Consider the following 20,381-nt stretch of genomic DNA (forward strand, 5'->3'; position numbering starts at 1 on the left):
TGGGGAAAGCAATCTTGTGTGTGTGTGTGTGTGTGTGTGTGTGTGTGTGCGCGCGCGCGCGCGTGTATGTACACACTAGCGTACTCAGTCATGTCTGACTCTTTTTGACCCCATGACCTGTAGCCCACTAAGCTCCTCTATCCATGAGATTTCCCAGGCACGAATATTGGAATGGGTTGCCATTTCCTCCTCCAGGGGATCTTCCTGACCCAGGGATCGAACCTGCGTCTCTTGCGCCTCCTGCATCAGCAGATGGATGCTTTACCACTATGCCACCAGGGAAGCCCTAGTTTAGGCAACAGTGGGGCCAGTTCTGAACCACCCACTTTCTTTTATTTGGAGGTGACAAGCCAGGTAAAGGCCATACTCTGGGCTCTGAGAACAGAAGAAAACAACCTGACCTTTGCTTTCTGTATGCACAGATCCCAGAGGAAACAGGCTCCTCAGTCTGCTTCAAACTCTGTAAAAAGCCCCGGCTGGCAGAGGCCCTCATCACCTGCTCTGACTGGAGCGAACGCTGCTCTCGGGACATGCCATCTACAGGAGGGCAAAGTCCTGCTCTGAGACAGCAGGCCCTCGAACCACTGAGCCAGAGAGCGGGGTGGTATTTTATCAGCCCACGAGCTGGATGGGAGCAGCCCCGGGGGATGGAGCCAGGTGGGGGCAGGCTGGAAGGGTGACTGTGCCCCTGGCGTGTGACAGCCAGGAGGCGCTGCCATCTGCGTGCCCTGGGAGCCAACGTCACCCCCTCCCTGGGGGCTGCAGGAACTCCATATTTAAATAGGTCCATGTGGCAAGCCGGTTACTCACCAGAACTCTGCGGAGCTGTTCGGGAGGCAGGGGCTGTCTTTGTCAGCTCTCCCCTACCCCTTTCCTAATCAGTCCTATTTCTCTGGGGGCCAGCAGGGTGTCTGCACTTAGTAACTGTGCTGGTGGGGTGGGAAGAGCTTGCCTGGGCCATGGAGCTTCAGAGTGGCCATGAAAAGCCCAGTTCTGTTGCGTCCTGGCTGTGTGATCTTAGGCAAGTTGCTTGACTTCTCTGAGCCTCAGTTTTCACATCTGGAAATAATGTGCACAGGGAAGGGGGATGATAACAGCTAACAGATGCTCGTTGTTGGTCCACCCACCACGGGTCATGGACGGTCCACAGGCAGGTGAAGTGTTATTTCCTTGACACTTCTGGGTTCTTCTCTGAGGGTCAAGCTGTGGCGACCTTCCCCAGATCCTGGATTTCTGAGCCTGATCTACATCCCTCGCTATACCTACCTGTTGGGATTCATGCAGCTTCATGAAATTCTTTTATCACCCCTCCCAAGGAAGCTCTGGGCATCCTACCAGGGGGCTCTTGCTGAATTCCTCAGCCCAAGGCCCTGGCAGGGTTAAGAGCTTAAGCTTTGGAATCTCAGCTCTGCCGTTTACCAGCGGTGTGACCCACAGCAAATGACTCCACCCCTCTGGGCTTGGAGATGACTTCCTGCCCCTATGAAAAGGATAAGTGAAAATAATTCAGAACAGCTCTCTCAGGGGCTATAGGGAGAAATAAGTGGGATGTCCCATAAACCCTCTAATCCCAGGGTGTGACAGAGAATAAGGAATGACAACTGATTAATAAACACCTGCTGGACAAATGAGCCATTTAATGGAATATCCTGGGAGAACGTACAGTCCCCATACAGTCCTCACATAAACATTCCTGCTCCTGCTAAGTCGCTTCAGTCATGTCCGACTCTGTGAGACCCCATAGACGATGGCAGCCCACCAGGCTCCCCCGTCCCTGGGATTCTCCAGGCAAGAACACTGGAGTGGGTTGCCATTTCCTTCTCCAATGCAAGAAAGTGAAAAGTGAAAGTGAAGTCACTCAGTCGTGTCCGACCCTCAGCGACCCCATGAACTGCAGCCTTCCAGGCTCCTCCATCCATGGGATTTTCCAGGCAAGAGTACTGGAGTGGGGTGCCATTGCCTTCTCCACATTCCTAGAGGCCCCAAGAAGGGACTCGCCTCTTCAGAAGAAGACTTCCCTGGTGGTTGAGGTGCTTAAGACTTCACCTTCCAATGCAGAGGGCATGGGTTTGATCCCTGGTTGGGGAGCTAAAATCTCACAAGCCGCCCAGCCAAAACACCAAAACATAAAACAGAAGTGATACTGTAACAAATGCAATAAAGACTTTAAAAAAAAATGTTCCCACATTAAAAAAAAAAAAGACAAGGTCTAGAAAGGAAATTTAGAGTCTCCGCAGATGTGAGCCATCAGGTTTCAGCAGACAGGCCCCAAGGCCCCTCCCAACATCAGCTCCCCTGTCCAACACTCTTGATGTTTGCTGCCTGATGACCACAGGGTTGGCCTCCCCCAACCTTGCCTGAGCATCGGGGACACCCATCCTTGGAGGCCGCAAGGCCGTTCTTGGGAACAGTCCTAAGGCTGTGTTTACCCATGACAGTGAACTGTGCCCTGGGTGTTAAGGAACCGGGGTGTCGTGGCTCCCGATCAATGCACACACCTCCCTCTCCGTTCTGCTGTGTGTTCTTCTAAACAACAAAGCTGAGGACCATGGACTTATTCGCAGCAACAGCCTTCAGCAATCAAAACTGCTGAAAGACATTTGCCCTTGCTGACGTGAGCAACAGGAAGCACTCCTGTGGCTTCGGGACGTGACAACTCAGAGCTGGGTCTGCCATCCAGGGCCTCTGCAGTTGTGGGGTGACCCTGGCTGAGTCCCTCCCCTTCTATCCTGCACCCCCCTCACCAGAGCTGTTCCTCATCCACAAGAGGGCATGGCAATCTACCTCTGTGACCTGGGGCGAAGGGCCATGAGGGTTCCTGTTAGTGTGATAAGACCTCTCAGCCTAGACACATTAATAATTTTTAAAGTGCGCTCAGTCCTGTCCAACTCTTTTGACCCCATGGACTGTAGTCTGCCAGGCTCTTCTATCCACAGGATTTCCCAGACAAAACCACTCTCCTTCAAATATAGAAAGTGACTCACACCTTGCAGATGCTGCTTCTTCAGGACCCGCCTCGAGAGGGTCCATAATAGCATGTAGGTGCCTGGGGGCCACCTTTCATCAGAGAAAGAAAAATCTCCTTGAAAATGAAGCCAACAGAGTCCTGCTGACATTATATGAACCTCCAGACCCAGCCACTGAAGTCATCGCTATCCTCGAGCTTTATAGTTAGGTGAGCTAACAGTATTTTTTTTCAGTTTAAGATAATTCAAAGCAGGTTTCTGAAATTTTACAAACCAGAGTCCCTCGTGACACATACCATGCTTCTGGGACCTTTAGAGACTCAGGCGTTTAGCATGCTGAGGGCCTATCGTGGATCTAGATACCTTGTTCAGTTGCTCAGTCGTGTACAACTCTTTGAGACCCCACAGACTGCAGCCCACCAGGCTCATCTGCCCATGGGATTTCCCAGGCAAGAATACTGGAGTGGGTTCCCATACGATGTGCCTTTACCTCATTCTCCCACTTCACTGATAATTTATTTTTGTAAAAAGCAGTGCGAGTATAGCATTTCCAGCAATGAATGACCTTAGAGTCACAGATCAGGGGTCAATACCCACCTGGGAGCAAAGTCCACATTTCCAACGCTTCGCCTTCAAAGCGTACACACTGAGGAGTTAAACTCAGCTTCAGTGTCAGCTCTGAAACCTGCCAAGCTGTGTGATCTTCGGCAAGTCCTTCAGTCACTCTAGGCCTCAACTTCTTCATCTACAAGGTGGGAATAAGGATGGGTCTCACTTCTCAGAACTGCAGGTGAAATGAGATCCTGCCGGTAAAATGTGTAACCCAAGGCCTGACACAGGGCAGGAGCACCGGCGAAGGTGGGTAAAACAGAAATGGTGGCTCCTTTTAGGGACACTCTGGGAGGAGACCGCATTGCAGGATTTGAGAAGACTGGGGATTAGGTCTATCTCTGCTATACTAATTTGAAAAAAGAAGGAAAAAAAAAAAAAAGAAAAAGTAAAGAAAACCAGAGAGAAGCAGTGCTCCACCCTTCTGGATGTATCAGACAAGTCTCCTTAAATGGATCACACATCCCACCTGGGGAGGTCCCTGCTGCGGGGAGTCAACGGAAAGGAGCTTTGGGTTCATTACAATAAACATTCGCTTAAGCTCCACAGCACAGATCAAAGGGGAGGTAGGTTCCTGACCTCTGGATGGTTACACTGGAGGGGGTGAGAGACACGTCCACACAGGTCAGCACGAGGCCTGGCGGCCTCGGTGGAGGAAAGCACCCCTGCCTGATGAGCTGGTACTGACATGGAGCAGGACCCTATGGCCCTTGCCTCTCCCACCCCCACACCACGCCCTCTGCTGGCCTTCTGCCTGTGGAAAACTTTAACCAAAGGATAAGTTTAATCAGAGAAGTGAGAACTGCTGAAACAAAAACAGTCCAAGGAGACTAAATAATAATAATGTAATCATTAAGCATAGCCAAGGACCTTTAATTCTTTCTCAAGATAGGCTATAGATAATGTTCCGAGCCATATCCTGTGAGCTGTTCTATAGATACAGGAACACCAGGTGGAGAAGTTAACGACACGGTGACCAGACTGTACCCAGGACGTGAGCTGCCACAATTCCGAGAACTGACCACAAAGAAATGGGCACAAGTGCACCCTGGAACTGAAGATACACTGGACCTAAAACATCCAAGATGATGCTAGTCAGACCACTGATGACCAGTTGAGGATGACAGTTAGGGATGACTCTGCTGTTTCTGCATGAGGCCCCCACCCACTCTCTCTATAAAATGCCTTCACCCCCTGCCTGCCATGTGTGGGGTAGCGGGGAGTCAGCCTTTGGACAGATGTCCACCACCCTCCCCCCACAGTGGCCAGCACCTAAAGGAAAAGGAAAGCAAACTTTCCTTTCCACCAACCTGGCCTGTTTACTGGCTTTTGAGCGGCGAGCAGCCGGACCCCCACACACTCCTTTCGGTAACAGTACCAGCGTGTCAAGTCAGCTAAAGAAAGACTTGATGGGGTCAGACAGAGATGTGGCCAGGGTCTGGACTTGCGGGAGAGGCTGGGCTGTGGCAAGAACCTGGGCAGTCCCTATTAGGGCAGGGCTATTAAAAACTGCAGGACAGAATGGTTACGACCCAGGACCCTGGAGTCACACACATCTGAGTCTGAGATGTTGTCCTCCTCACTCGCTATGGATGGATCCTTTGGCAAATTCATTAGCTTCCCAGAGCCTCAGTTTTTTCATCTGTAAAATGAGCCTAAACATGGTACCTGCTCTCAAAGGGAATACTGTAAACATCAAGTAAGACAATTCTAGCAGATGGAGATACTAATAATTCTGGCAGACAGAAAGTGCTCAATACATCCTGCCCATCACAATTACCAGGAATATTCCCCAGCACTGAGCATTCACTCCCTGACATAACACATGTTTATACAGAACACTCTTTTTTGGCATACACAACTGGTCCATGATTCTTTGGTGTAGAAAATGCAGAAGAAGGCATCCAGATCTGGGGAATAGAGTAAGCCCCATTCCACTCTGGGCCTCCCACCAAATGCAGCTATAAAACCTGGAGAGAATGCATGAAGGGAGCTATCCATGGATCCTGAAAAGTCAAAAATAGCAGGTGGACTGGGGAAGATGACCATTGAACCTCAAGCAAGCTCACAATTTTAACTATCTTTTAGCCTGGACCCAAGGCAGCTGGACACCTGCGTGTGGACGCAGAGGGCTCCGGGCCAGCCTCTGGTTCTATTCAGAGGCAGGAGAGGGGCTTCCTAACAGTCAGGAAGAGTTGGGTGGGGGGCTCCTGTGTTTCTTTTCTCTCCTTCCTCTGGTTCTCACGCCTCAGTCTGGTCCTGAAGCACCCAAAACTCTGAGGGAGGGTGTGGAAAGGTGAACAATGGCTCCCTAGAGATGCCCTGGGACCTCCCTGGTGGCTCAGATGGTAAAACATCTGCCTACAGTGCAGATGGCCCAGGTTCCATCTCTAGGTGGGGAAGATCCCCTGGAGAAGGAAATGGCAACCCACTCCAGTATTCTTGCCTGGAGAATTCCGTGGACAGAAGAGCCTGGCAGGCTACAGTCCATACCATCCATGGGGTTGCAAAGAGCTGGACACCACTGAGCGACTTTCACTTTCAAAGATGCCCTGTCTCACTCCCTGTTACTTTATGAGACAGAAGGGTCTTCGCAGATGTGGTTAGTTTAAGGCTTTGAGATGAGGAGGTGATCCTGGATGATTCAGGTGGGTCCAGTGTGATCGTAAGGTTCTTGTAAGGAGACAGGGGATCAGAGTCACAGAGTAGCTGATGCAGTAGAGGCTGAAAGGGCCACAGCATCTGCAGCTTCTAGAAGCTGGAAAATGCGAGCAAGCAGATTCTGCCCAAGGGCCTCCAGAAGAAACCAGCCCTGCTGAGGGCTCAACTTCAGTCCCGTGAGACTGAGTGTGGACTTGTGACCCCCAGAACTCAAAGGCATTACAGTCGAGTTGTCTTAAGTCACTGAGTTTGTGGGAGGTTTGTTACAGTGGGTGTCAGAAACTGATATGGGGGAAATACTCTTCAAATCAAAGAGCTTTGGCCCCACAAGGGCAGGACAAACCCTCGCTGCTTTTTATCTCTGTGTCCCCCTGCACTTGGTCTTGGACGTGGACGTAGTTATGGAAGGTATGTGAGTCTCAGTCCAGTCCTCACACCTTATACAAAAGTTAACTAGAAATGAATCACTGACCTAAACATAAAATTATAAATTTTTAAGCAGAAATTCTAGGGGAAAGTCTGCAAGGAGATGAAACCAGTCAATCTTAAAGGAAACCAACCCTGAATATTCAACAGAAGGACTGATGCTGAGGCTGAAGCTCCAATACTTTGGCCATCTGATGAGAAGAAATGACTCATTGGAAAAGACTCTGATGCTTGGAAAGATTGAAAGCAAAAGGAGAAGGGGGCGGCAGAAGATGAGACGGTTAGATAGCATCACTGACTCAATGGACATGAATTTGAGCAAATTCTGGGAGTTAATAAAGGACAGAGGAGCCTGGTGTGCTGCAGTCCACGGGGTCCCAAAGTGTCAGACACGACTCAGCGATGGAACAACAACAACAAAAGATATAAAGCACAATGCAGGGAATATAACCAACATTTTATAATAACTTTACCTGGAGTATAATCTATAAAAAGCAAATCACTATGTTGTATACTTGAATATAGTACAACGTTATAGTACATAAGTCAACGACATTTTTATGAAACTCAATAGTAAAACAACAAACAACCAAATTTTCTAAAATGCGCATAAGACTTGAGTAGCTACTTCCTCAAAGAGGACACAGTGAAGAAAAGTAGGCACATAAAGAGATGCTTCATAGTATTAGCTACCAAGGGAATGCCAATGGAGACCATGACCAGACACCGCAGGGCATCCTATCACACAGCTGTGACACCACCAAGCAATGAGGAGGGTGCAGAGCATCTGCCACTCTCACACGGCTTGTGGGACTGCACGACGGCACAGCAATTCCGAGACACGGTTTTACACTTAACCCACGACCCAGCCACCCTCTTCTTAGGTATTACCCTAGAAATGAAAACTTCAGTTCACATAAAAAGCTGCTCATGAATGGTTATATGTGCTCCATTCAAAAGTTGTTCACAAATGTCTTTTGTGAACAGATAAACTGTGGAAATTCGTGTGATGGAACACTCCTCAACAATAAAAAGGAACAGACAACCGATACACCTGCCAGCTGGGTGAACTTCAAAGGAGCTGTGCCAAGTGAGAGAATCCAGTCTCGAGAGCTTAGACGCTATATAATTCCATTTAGATGGCGGTCTTGGAAAGAAAACTGCAGTGATAAGAACAAGCAGTGGTGGCCAGGGCTCAGGGATGGGGGAGCGCGTGACCACAAGGGAGTAGCACGTGACAGCTCTGGGGGGTGATAGGACTGTTCCTTATCCTGATTGCGATGAGGCTCTCAAATCTATACATGTGGTAACATTCATAGAGCTGAGCGCACACATGCACAAAGTCAACTTTATGCTGCTTTTTGTTTTTGACCCTGCCATGTGGCTTGCGGGATCTTAGTTCCCCAACCAGGGATCGAACCCAGGTCCCAGCAGGGAAAGCATCGTGTCCGAACCACTGGACCACAGGGACTTCCCTGCATGCTGATTTTAAAAAGAAGTTGATTTTTTTTTTTTTTTTTTTTTTAAGTCAAGGCAAGCGGGACTGTGGTCAATATATGCAGGGTATGAACTGGCCCCTTCCCAGAATGCAGCGGGATGACCCCTCTCTGAGACCCATTGTTGATTACTGGGCACTCGGGGCTCTGATCACTGGGCTTCCGTCCACCTTCCTACTGGTGAAATATTATCCAGTGTAGAACTTTACAGCTGTGCCTCCCCCACGCCCTTTCACTTTCTACCTAGAATAAGTTGCACAAATGGCCCCAGTTATTCACTCCCTCTGTGACTTTGCAGAGTCCTCTGGCTCTGACTCTTGTTCTCCACTGTGGTCCAGAGCATGCCTTGCCCAACATGGGGTGTTAGCAAATCTGGCACAGTCAGAGCTTGGTAGGTGCTGCAGTGATCGGGTTTTCCCCGTTCTCACTCTGCCATACATACCCAGGCTGGCCTGCTGGTCCCAGCAGCCCCGTTACTCCCAGTCAAGGCCATTTCTGGGCCAGCTGACAGTCAGCTGGCATAGAAGCAAATGTAGCCAAGATCAGCAGAACTTCCATGGCCATCACCTAATATGTGAGCAATATGTTGTTATTATTGTTTGCCACAACCAAGGTGTCAAGGTTGTTTATTACACAGCATTAACGTGGCAGTAAATAACTGATACATCACCCAATTAAGCAGCCATTCTCAGTTACCACTCAGAGAGAACATTTAAAAAGAGCAGGGGGAAATGCAGAAAGCTGTGAAATTGTTTTACCCACGGAGAAAAAAGCTGCCACGGAGATTGATTATAATGTAGTGGAACAGAATAATCCCGTCTGCAAAGAGCACCCGACTTCTTGCATGTTGTGGTCTTATCCCCCAATATTAGAGAACTTCTATTACTACTCTTATTATTGTTTTTTACTAACACCAAGTTGGATAGAGGTTATTGTGTCCCAAGTAACTTAATCTGCTTCCCTTGCTCCAAACTGAATTTTCAGATGCTCCAATATTTAAAAATAAAAGACATGAAATAGGGCAAGCAATTGTAATAATCTCGAAGCCGCCAACTCAAATCATTTCGAGACTGAAGTGAGAGTCTGAACAAAGGAGTGAAATGTGACTACAGCAGAAATAGCTCCCCTTGGAGAAGTTCCCAGTAGGTGAATTTCATGTAATCCTCTTAGCAAGCCAGCAAGGTCTGTGCTACTGGCCCATTTTACAGCTGGGGACACTGAGGCACAGGGAGGCCAAGGCTGCTGGGTAGTGCGGTTGACACTGAACCCGGGTCTCTGACTCAAAGTCTTGCTTTTTCAGTTAGACACCAAGCTGCTGTTTTAATGTTGTAAGAAACTAATAACAGAGCTTCAGCCTATCTGCTCATGTGATCTATCCATCACAGTGAAGAGTTACTGGGGTGAATAGGTCTGATATTTTAGGGGCACCTGGCACTTTGCTGCCTGGACACTGGGCTCAGCAATGTAGGGCTTGGCCATGGGGTTGCCATCTTGATGCTAACATGATCACAGAGCGTCAGCCTCCCAGATTAACTTGACTGGGAGTTAATTAACTTGAAAGGGAGTGACCATGGCTGGGAGAGTTGCAGAGAAATCTATACTGTCTCCCACACATCCTCAACAAGTGCGCTTGCTGTGTGCTCCTCAGGCCATCATGCCTGGCAAATACCATAGCTCCAAGGTCTGCCCTGATTCTGAGAAGCCAGAAAGGAGTTGTGTATCCTCCAGCTAACGGAACCAATTGTTTTACCCCACAGCCACAGCTCACCCAGTAAATGCTTAGGATGAGCCTGGTCTAAGTGCTCCAGCGCTGCTGAAGCTCTGAACCAGCCTTCTGAAGGGGGGCGGGGCGGAGCCTAGTCGGAATCCCATTTTTCAGATGGGGATGTTGAGGCATAACGTCCTTAAAGGGTCTGATCTGAAATCACTGAGCTAGTAAATGGGATGGCCTCGAGTGGAACCAGGGTCTGCATGACTGTAGCTCTTTCTCTTAACAACAAAGTTAGCTCGTACCTTCAATGCAAAAGTCATAAAACACGCCGCATCCCAAACTCTGACAGAATGGCTTGCTTCCTATTGCATTAATAATTTCTCAACCTGCCTTCCCAGAAGAGGCTAGCTAGAAAAACATCCAAAACTCTGTCACAGCAAGTTCTCATGTGTGAAAAAGAAAAATAAAAATAAGGCACCCTGTTCTCGCTCAGCAGCCTGTGACCCGCTTTATCTTCTGAGTGATGCTTGCTAAGCCAGCAGATGGTGTGTTCAAAGGAGAGGTCCCAGGGCCCAAGCAGGACTTTGGTTTACCCTTCTGGCCCAGTTAAAACATCCTGGGTGTATTAGATTGATGAACAAGAAAGGGCTGAGGCTTGTGAGCAAACCGGTTGAGGAAGGGATGGGAGGGGTGTGAAGTGCTTGAGGAGCGGGTATCTAAGACCGCTTTTTGCAACTGGGTCAAAGCCCTCATGAGTTCCGAACCCTCAGCCCCATTTTCCCTTTCTTTCCACAACATTTACTTTGGGAGCTAACCCCAAAGAGGCAGAGATGGGTAGGACCTTGGACAGCACCAAGCAGCGGCCCTAGAACAGATATGCACGGCAAGAAGCTACGGTGCAGAAAGGTTTGAAGCAGTGGCCCGAACCCATGCCAGAGAACCCCCCACCCCCACCTCACCCCACCCCAGAGGAGAGACAAGTGGACAGTGACGAGTGTGACAAAGCCAAGCTTACTTCCTGGGGTGTGGATAACCCACAATTAGCATCCTGAACTTGACAACAGCCCATCAGAAGATACTTAGGGATGCTTTATCACATTTCTCATTTTGATGGAACCGTGACACAGAGTGGAGACTGTCAAACCACACAAACCCAGCTTACTCTCCTCACTCCACCACCTCCAGCTGTGAGACTATGGCAGGTCCTGTCACTGTCAGAGGCTCAGTTTCCTCATCTGAAAAATGGGAACAATAACCCCAACCTCAGAGGGCAGATGTGAGGACTTAATGAGAGAACAGCTCCTGGCCCATTTCCTGGGGTCTTCTTACCTCTCTCTCAGCCATGGGACCTGAGGGATCTGCAGCTTGCTAAACAAGATTCAATGACAGGGACGTCCCTGGAGGTCCAGGGTGTAAGAATTCACCTGCCAATACAGGGGACACAGGTTTGATCCCTGATCTGGGAAGATCCCACATGCCCAACTACTGAGCCCATAAAACCTGCGTGCTCTAGAGCCTGTGCTCTGTCACAAGAGAAAAACCTGCACAGCACAAGGAAGTCACCCCTGCCTTGCTGCAACTAGAGAAAAGTCTACACACACAATGGTGAAGACCCAGTGTAGGCAAAAAACAAAAAAAGACCCAATGACAGACCAGCTTCTTGGGCTGGAGCGGGGCTGATACCTGGGTCAGGTGGCTCTCTGCTGTGGGGCTGTCCTGTGCACTGTAGACTGCTGAGCACCATCCCGGCCTCCCCCCACTAGACTCTAGCCCCCCGCCTCTTACAGGTGTGATAACCAAAAACGTCTCTATCCATTGCCAATTGTCCCCAGGCTTGGGGAGGAAGGCATAATGTCCCTAGTTGAGAACCATGGTGTTAGAGGCAGGAGGAGACACAACAGGAGTTAGATGGCTAAGGGCAGCGAGTGAAAAAAAAAGGAGCCACATAGGCACAAACACAATCATAGTAAAAAGCTTCTCTGCACAAAAGCCCTTCAGGTAAATTGTACCCACGAAGAGAGTATGTTTCTTGAACTTAACAGGTGAGATGACCAGACTTCCTTTACAATCCTAGTAAGTGTTAGTCACTCAGTTGTGTCCGACTCTTTGTAATCCCATGGACTGTAGTCTGCCAGGTTCCTCTGTCCATGAACCTAACACCCTGTCGATAACATATCAACCCTAATAACCTGTGACCAATTCCCTGGAAGGGTAACTGTCCTCCAAGGATCCATGTTCCTCTTGCTAGGAGCAAAACTACATAATTACTGGCCATGTTCTTTTTACAGGTAAATAAGCATGGCCTGTACTTACACAAGGCTTCCCTGGTGGCTCAGAAGGTAAAGCGTCTGTCTGCAATGCAGGAGACCTGGGTTGGATGGCCTGTGGTTATACAAAGGTAAGAAACAAAAGAACCGCCCTGGAGAAGACGTGGGAGGCTCTAGCAGGCACCTTGTCTGGAGGAGCCGAACATGTGGCTGGTCAACAACCCTCTCTGGGAACACGGTACCTTCTTCACCTGGAAGCAGGCAGGCCTGATGGGCTGCTCTTGGAAGCTGAGCCGATGTCTACTGCCTAAGGCCTGTCCCGGTGGGCTCGTCACTCACCAGGCCTCAGTCAGAACTGCAGGGGCCGCTGTGTCCTGAGCATCTGGGGTCAGAGCGACCCTGGCTGTTATCCTATTGTCACTGTCCACTGTGACTGCCTGAGTAGGTCACTGCCTGCTTCTGCCCTGGATTTCTTCAGGTTTTAAACAGATTCGTCTATCGCAGGCCCTTTGGGCTCCAGAAGGCGCGTGAATACAGTGGGCCACATGCAGCCCACAGCTGTTGTGTCTGGACCACAGACAAACAAACTAGCTGCCAGCTAATTTAAGAGTCAGATTTCACATCAAGACGTGGGCGTCTGCCATCTCTTGGAAAGTTCACAGACCACCAACCTGTGGTCTCAGTGATAATCAAGGCTGAGGCGGGCCTGACGCTCTTGAGTTCCACTCCCCACACCTCCCTATTAACACAGCTCACTGGCTTAATTGACGTACAAGACCTGCCTGGACCCTATCGGTATCCGAGGTTGCTGTGGTCATAGTCCAGTTGACAGGGATACACTCGGGGTGTTTGCTCTGTTGATCCCAGATGATGTGAGGTGCAAACCTCCATAAGCAAGATGGTGAAAGATCACAGAAACAAGGGGGCTGGCTCCCACCGGGGCATATCTGTCCCAGTTAGGGCGCCAGTGCTGGTGGTGAACTCCCTCCTCTCCCAATAACCACCTGATTAATAACGGTGGGGTAAGAAGCAGAAGCTAAGAGACAACAACAGACGTGGCAATGGAAAAAAGCCATCTTTGAACTGGGGATGAGACATCAGTGCTTTGCCCCATCAAATCCAAATGCACTCATTTGCTCAGTCCTGCCAATCCCTTTTACGACTCTCTGGACTGTAGCCCTCCAGGCTCCTCTGTCCATGGGGTTTCTCAGGCAGGAATACTGGGGTGGGTTGCCATGCCCTCTTCCAGGGATGTTTCCGACCCAGGGATTGAACCCATGTCTCTTGCATCTCCTGCATCAGCAGGCAGATTCTTTACCACTAGTGCCAACTGGTAATCCCCAAATCCAAATGAAGCACCAGTGTGTCAGAAAAGGAGCCAAAGGTTCTGCGATCCCAGCTGACCTCTATCTGATCAGAGTTATTGAAAGGGATTGCTGCTCAGTTGTGTCCAACTCTTTGTGACCCCATGGACTGTAGCCCACCAGGCTCCTCTGTCGATGGAATTTTCCAGGCAAGAACACTGGAGTGGGTTGCCATTTCCTTCTCCAGGGATCTCCCCAACCCAGGGATTGAATCCAGGTCTCCTTCATTGCAGGTAGATTCTCTAATGTCTGAGTCGCTAGAGAATCCAGGGCCCCAGAGGGTCATGATTTCTGAAATAATGGCCAGACAACGGCCACAAAGCCACCAGGGCTGAATCCCCAGGTGGAGGCTTTGAACTCTGCAAGGGGCTCCACATCAGAATGAACTGCCCCAACCTACGAGACTAGGCCAATAGTCCTCCAGGACCCTGGAAAGCTACCAGTTCCTGAAAGGTCACTGCAGAGAGAGTCTTGCCGGTCAAAGGCACACGTTTCTAAGCAGAGCTGTGGAACTGACCGCCCACTGCGCCCCCCTCAAAACCCCAGGCCAACCAGGCAACTGGGGATCTCATAGGCGCTCCACCCCCGCTGCCCTCGATGCCTTGTTCATGGTGCCCTCCCCTGACACGGGTGGCAGGGACGCCTCCACAGTTGTGCTCTGCCACATGCTCCGTGCTCCTCAGCCAACTTGGCAGCAAGGAAGGACAGCTTGCTATTCTTACTGCTCTGGGACTAGGTGTGAATTTGGCAGCTTGTTCATGCAGAGGAAGCCTTCTTTGGGAAATGCTCTCTCCCCTGGCAACCCTGACCCAGCTTTCTCCAGGTTTCTGCCTCCTGTCTCCTCTGTTCTGCTGGCTCCTGGCCCAATCTGTTGCATTTCCTTCCCTGTCACCTCCTCTTGTTCACCCTATTTCCCTGAGGGCCCTACCCCAGCACCATGACCCCCATTCCCAAGTTCGTGCCCGGAAACTATCTCCCAAGAAGGGCTGCCAAAATCCTGAAAGAGATGAGTCTTAGGGATTGCAGAGTAATTCCTGAGTGTTTTCTTGGAAATTCATCCCCCAAATCACAAGTTATTCTTAAAATAGTCCCAACATTCTTCATACAATTTACTCTTTATTGTGGAACTCTACCATGATCTGCTCAATAAGGAAGAAATAGTAAGTTCAGAGGTAATTCACAAAGAATCATAGCCTAGACCAAATATTCAAATCGGGAAATGCTAGTGAACACTAAGGAGTCCTGTTTGGATAATAATGCAATGTATGAATCTCTTATGAGAGTCCTGTGTCAAAACAGGCAATTTAAGGACATTTTGTGCCTCTGAAACTTATTTCTTGGAATGCCATTCACATCAAGTATGGTGCTGTACAATCCATTAAGTGTCCAACTCTTTGTGACCCCAGGGACTGCACCACGCTTCCCTATCCTTCACTATTTCTCAAGAGTTTGCTCAAACTCACGTCTAATAAGTTGGTGATGGCATCCAATCATCTCATGATCTTTCACCTCTTGCCCTCAATCTTTCCCCAGCATCAGGGTCTTTTCCAATGAGTCAGCTCTTCACATCAAGTGGCCCGAAGTATCACAGCTTCAGCATCAGTCCTTCAAACAAATATTCAGGGTTGATTTCCTTTAGGATTGACCAGTTTGATCTCCCTTTCCAAGGGACTCTCAAGAATCTTCTCCAATACAATTTGAAAGCATCAATTCCTTGGCATTTGGCCTTCTTTGTGGTCCAACTCTCACATCTGTACATGACTACTGGAAAAACCATAGCTTTGACTATATAGACCTCTGTCATTAAAGTGATGTCTCTGCTTTTTAATATGCTATGTAGGTTTGTCATAGCTTTCTTCCGAGGAGTAAGCATCTTTTAATTTTGTGGCTGTAGTCACCATCTGCAGTGATTTTATGCAATAAACTTGTTAGTATTTATTTTATTTGCAAGAATAATCCACTGTTTGCAGTAGGCAGAGCCACAGACACACTACTTATGACACAGCATCAGCTGAAGGCAAGAATGACTACTGAGATCGTGACCCTCTCTCTCCTACAAGCTCCTGTCCTGGTTCCTGGAACCAGTGACCTTGGCCCTCGCTCCTCCTATTCTTGCTTTTGCCTCATTAATGTGGATTCCTTCAACCAGGGATGTTGACTGTTACGCTTTAATTTTCACAGAAGAATCATCATACTTTTTCTTGATGTCCTGTTTCTCTTGAGATCTGGAGAGAGAGATGTTTCCTGAGAAATGCAGGAAGGAACTCACAGCTGATACCAAGTCCAGAGGCTGCCATCCGAGGAGACACTCACCTTCCTCTCTTGCCTTCTGGACCCCACAGAGACCATCTCTAAGCTCAACACCCCACACTCTCATCTACTCCAAAACCAGTTTCTCCTTTGTCCCCTTGATCATCACCCACCCAGATATTTAGCATCAAAATCTTGGCATCATGAAGCAGGGCACCCAAAGCCGGTGTTCTGGGACAACTCCAAGAGATGGGGTGGGGAGGGAGGTGGGAGGGGGTTCAGGATAGGGGGGACACACGTGGACCCGTGGCTGATTCATGTCAATGTATGGCAAAAACCCATCACAACATTGTCAAGTAATTATCCTCCAGTTAAAATAAATTCATTAATTTTAAAAAAATGGAAAAAAAAATTTTGGCATCGTCTGGTGTAGGCCCTCCCACCTTTTCTCTGGGCTCTTATAAAAGCACCCTGCCCTGTCTCCCTAGCGCTCATGCCCTATGCCCAGCTGCCAGTAGGATCCTCCTGAAGCACAGACCTGAGCTCAGAGACCTGCAGGGACTCCCTTCCTGGAGACCAACACTGCAACTAGCTCGAGACCTCTAAGCTCCCAGCCCTGCTCCCCAGGGCGTCCTGACCACAAGGGCAGTGCCCTGTTCTCTGCAGTGGAGGACAGGGGGCCTCTGAGCTTTGCAGCTGCATATCTGGGGCGGGGGGAAACACATCTCTCCCTTCATGTCTAACAGAATGGTGCATATCAAACTGGTATGAGTGGTAGCGGTTAGTGATACCTGTCAATATTCAAACATGTGCCTGCCCCCAGAGCCAGAACCACTTCGAAAGATCAGTCCCACAGACCTACCTGCCAAAATGTACATCTACTTGAAACGTTTCTGGCAATACTGTTTGAGGGAGCCAAATCTGGAAACCTCTTAAGCGTTCAGATGGAACGATGGTAAAATAAATTATGAAACAGCCATTGCACTGAGTACTCGGTAGCTTTCAAAGGGAATGAGCCAGCTTTATTAAATTAAAAAGGCAAACTACAGAGGGCTGGTTGGAGCCCGGCTTTGGCTTACATAAGTATCGACGCTTTCTGCAAAGTTACATAAGAAACTTGACAGCGACCGCGGAGGGTGGGGGGCCCAACACACAGCGGAGTGGGGTGTGATGTTTACTTCTCCTTCTTATATCTTTCTGTAGTGCTTCAGGATTTTTTTTTAATACCATGATTTTATCACTTCCTCCAAAACGTCTGCTCCCCAGACTCCTTTTCCCGTGCTCCCTTTCTGCTGGTAAAAAATAGTTACGCACATACAGGGCTTACTATGTGCGAGGTGCCATTCTAAGAGCTCGACGTGCACGTGGAACCCTGTTGGCCCCACGAGAGAGTGCTGGGAACATTGCCACTGCACAGAGGAAGACGCTGAGGGCTGGAGAGGCTTCAGTGAGCTGCCGAAGGCCACACGGCCAGTCTGAAGCAGAGTGGGGCTTCAAATGGGACAGTCTGACACCCACCCAGGCACTCTGCAAATTTCCTGGTGAATGAGCTTGGGAAAGAAGGGAAAAAACGCTGCCTTGGAATAACTGCATGACCTGGACACCTACTGACCCTGAGGCCTGGGGCCCTGTCTCAGTCATCTGTGTGGTGATACTCCCCACCAACCTCCTTACCACCCCAGACGCCTGCATGGAGTCATGTAGGTGCTTGTGACCTGAATACAGCGTTGTGCTGTGCTTAGTCGCTCAGTCATGTCCGACTCTTTGCAATCTCTGGGCTGTAGCCCGCCAGGTTCCTCTGTCCGTGGGGATTCTCCAGGCAAGAATACTGGAGTGGGTAGCCATGCCTTCCTCCAGGGGATCTCCCCCATCCAGGGACTGAAGCCAGGTCTCCCGCATTGCAGGTGGATTCTTTACCATCTGAGCCACCAGGGAAGCCACCAGAGAATACAGGGTTATCTGTATGTAATAACACAGAGCATCTGCACACCTGCCTGGTCTGTTAGGACCTCAAGCGTGTCATAATCCTCTTCTTTCAACCCCAAGAGCCAGCCCTCAAATGTATCTGGGGTCCAATCACCTTTCACACGGTTCTTCTCATCACTCTGGTCAAGCCACAACCTCTTCCTGCTTGGACCCTAAAAAAGCCTCCCCCTCTGCCTCCCCTCGCCCCCACCCTGATTCTATTCTCTAATCTATATCCAGAGTGAGGATGCAAAAACATAAAGCAGGTCACGTTGCACTCCTGCCCCAACCCCTTCAGGTTGGAGTAAATCCTGACATCATTATTACGGCCTCCAAGGCCCTGTGTGATCCAACCCTGGTGACCTCTCCAGCCTCGTTCTCCTGCTCTCTGTTCTGGCCACACTGGCCTCATCCGACACACTGGGCTCACTCCTGCCTCAGGGCCTTTGCACTCACTGTTCCCTCTAATTTCCCTCGGAAATTCACAAGGTTGTCCCTCGGAGAGGCCTTCCCTGACCATCTGGTGGAAACACCACCCACGTGACCGGGACTCTCTAGTCTATAACTCTTTGTTAGTTTTCCTCAGAGACCTTCTTGTTTAGCAGCATGTGACATGTTTATTTGTCCATTCTCCATCTCTCTTGACTCCATTAAGGTGGTTTATGCTCTTTTTTTCTGTTTTGTTTGCTATTACCCTCCCCAGTGCCTGTTGAGTCCTTAGCAGGTGGTCAGTAAACACTGAGTGGATGACAGGGCTGTTTACCGAACAGAAGTCCCTTTGATGGGGGTTTTCCGTGTATCAGCTCAGCAGTGTCCCTGCCCTGGAGGTGTTCCAGGCTCCCCCACTTTTCCTGGACTTGTAAAAGCTGCACCATCATCAGCTTTGTGAAGCTGATCTCGCCCCTCTTCACCACCCAACAGAAAGCAGCAGCATGAGTGAAACATAAGGGGCGTGTGGGGGCAGGGGCATCTGACTCAGAGGAGAGTAGCTGTTACCCTCATCATCTTCAGAAAGAGGCATTTGTTCTGAGCTCCGTGGGCAGGAGTCCTGCAGAGGACTGGAGGGCCGGTACCCTGGGGGACTGCACTTTGTCTGCATCCCTCGACACAGCCCCTCCACAGGCCAGCAGATGGAGGTGATGAAGTGGCATTTTGCATATCATCTCTCCAGGCGACAGGGTGGCGGGTTCTCCCTGGGAGAGACCTCCGGGTAATGAGCTTCTGAGGGATGGGGTGTCTTCCTGGGGGAAAGGCCTGGTCCCTAGAGGGAGCGCTGCCATGGGCTCTCAGAGTCCACAGAAAGCCAGAGCCCGGCTGGGGGACACGGTTTCTCCCTGAGCCACTGCGCCTAGATGCGAGATCCCTGTGGGGAAGGAGGGCGGGAAAGGCGGACTTCCGGAACAGCCATGTTATCAGTTAGCGTTTCACGAGCACACAGTATGTACTGGGCACTCAGCGTCCCTGCGGCTCAGGGAAGCGCACTGGACTCTTGCTCTGGCCTGCAACTTGCTCTCACCAGGACCTTAGGCAAACCGGTTAAGTTTCCTGGGACCCAGTTTTTTACCTGTAGGCATGGATAGATGATGGATGGATGGATGGATGGATGGATGAAGAGAGAGACAGAGAAATGTCCGTAGGGTTTTTGTGGGGAGTCTCTCCTGGTCTTTCTCACAAGTCTCGTCATCAGCTGCAGTCGACACAGAGAAGCGGCCGAGTTCCACTCTCACCTACCATCCTGCATTCATACCTCTCCTCCCATTTCACACAAAAGGAACCTAAGACTCAAGAGGCTGCATCCTGGCCCGAGATCACCCTCCTCCTCCATGGCAGAGCTAGTGGGGAACAGCAGTGACGCCCAAATCCCCACGCTCTCCATTTGGACACCGGGGGTCTCAGACTCATCTGCTCATCACAAATCACTCACACGGATATTTCATTTTAAGCATGACCCACATCTCACCAGTCTGCCAGTCTGGCCTCAAGAGTGAGACTTCTTGAAGGGGGTCTTCACTCTTTTCTGGCCTGGGAGATTTGGGCCAGTCCCCAAAAGCAGTGTGGACCCAGGGTCCTGGGAAGGAACCACGTGGCTCCTGTGAGTGGCCCCTGGCAGAGCGGCATGTCCTCTGGGCTCCGCGTGATCCTGGAGGCGCCCAGGCTGAAACATCTCAACCCTGAGCCAAACCTCCCGCTCGCGGGGAGAACGTGGCAGCTCCTATTTCAGCAAAAAATATGTTTAACAGCTTTGAGAATAAATGTGGCAGCAGATGGGGGCGGGGAGTGGGGAAAACATGGACCGTGTTTTCTGCCGAGAATCCGGTGGGGAGGGTGTGCTGTGCCCTACATTACTCCTGCTCCCACCCCCGGAACTCTTCCTCTCCTCCACGGAGCGGCAGAACACGGTGCATTTCCCAAGGCTGAAGTATTCTGCAGAAAAACATCTTAATAACACACTATACAACAGCACCGCAAATCACTGAAGTCTTCATGGAGCTGCGGTCCAGTTCTGCAGAACGACTTCTTGGAATCCACGATCCTGCCCCCTTCGTTAATGCACCTTCCAAGGAGCACGCGACATTTCCCGAAGTAACTGCTCACATCTGCCACGTGTCACGTCCTGGGGTCTGCCTGTCCCTCCAAAGAGCCAGGAGGATGCAAACAACATGGGG

The 20,381-nt window shown here is 50.0% G+C and overlaps 1 protein-coding gene across 7 annotated transcripts in view; it reads right to left on the reverse strand.

Annotated features, from left to right (window-relative positions):
* The window catches only part of SNX29 (sorting nexin 29), a 586,612-nt gene that overhangs the window by 43,025 nt on the left and 523,206 nt on the right, over positions 1-20,381 (reverse strand). Inside the window, exon 21 of one of the 7 annotated variants that reach the window (XM_044935760.2) lies at positions 2,215-3,711. The exons of the other annotated variants lie outside the window; for them this stretch is intronic. Within the exon in view, the coding sequence (XP_044791695.2) occupies positions 3,708-3,711 (4 nt within the window). The 3' untranslated portion in view covers positions 2,215-3,707. Of the gene's footprint in view, positions 1-2,214; positions 3,712-20,381 lie in introns of those variants that run through there. 7 annotated transcript variants of the gene reach the window in all.

Source organism: Bubalus bubalis, chromosome 24 (genome assembly GCF_019923935.1).
Source record: "Bubalus bubalis isolate 160015118507 breed Murrah chromosome 24, NDDB_SH_1, whole genome shotgun sequence".
NCBI lineage: Eukaryota > Metazoa > Chordata > Mammalia > Artiodactyla > Bovidae > Bubalus > Bubalus bubalis.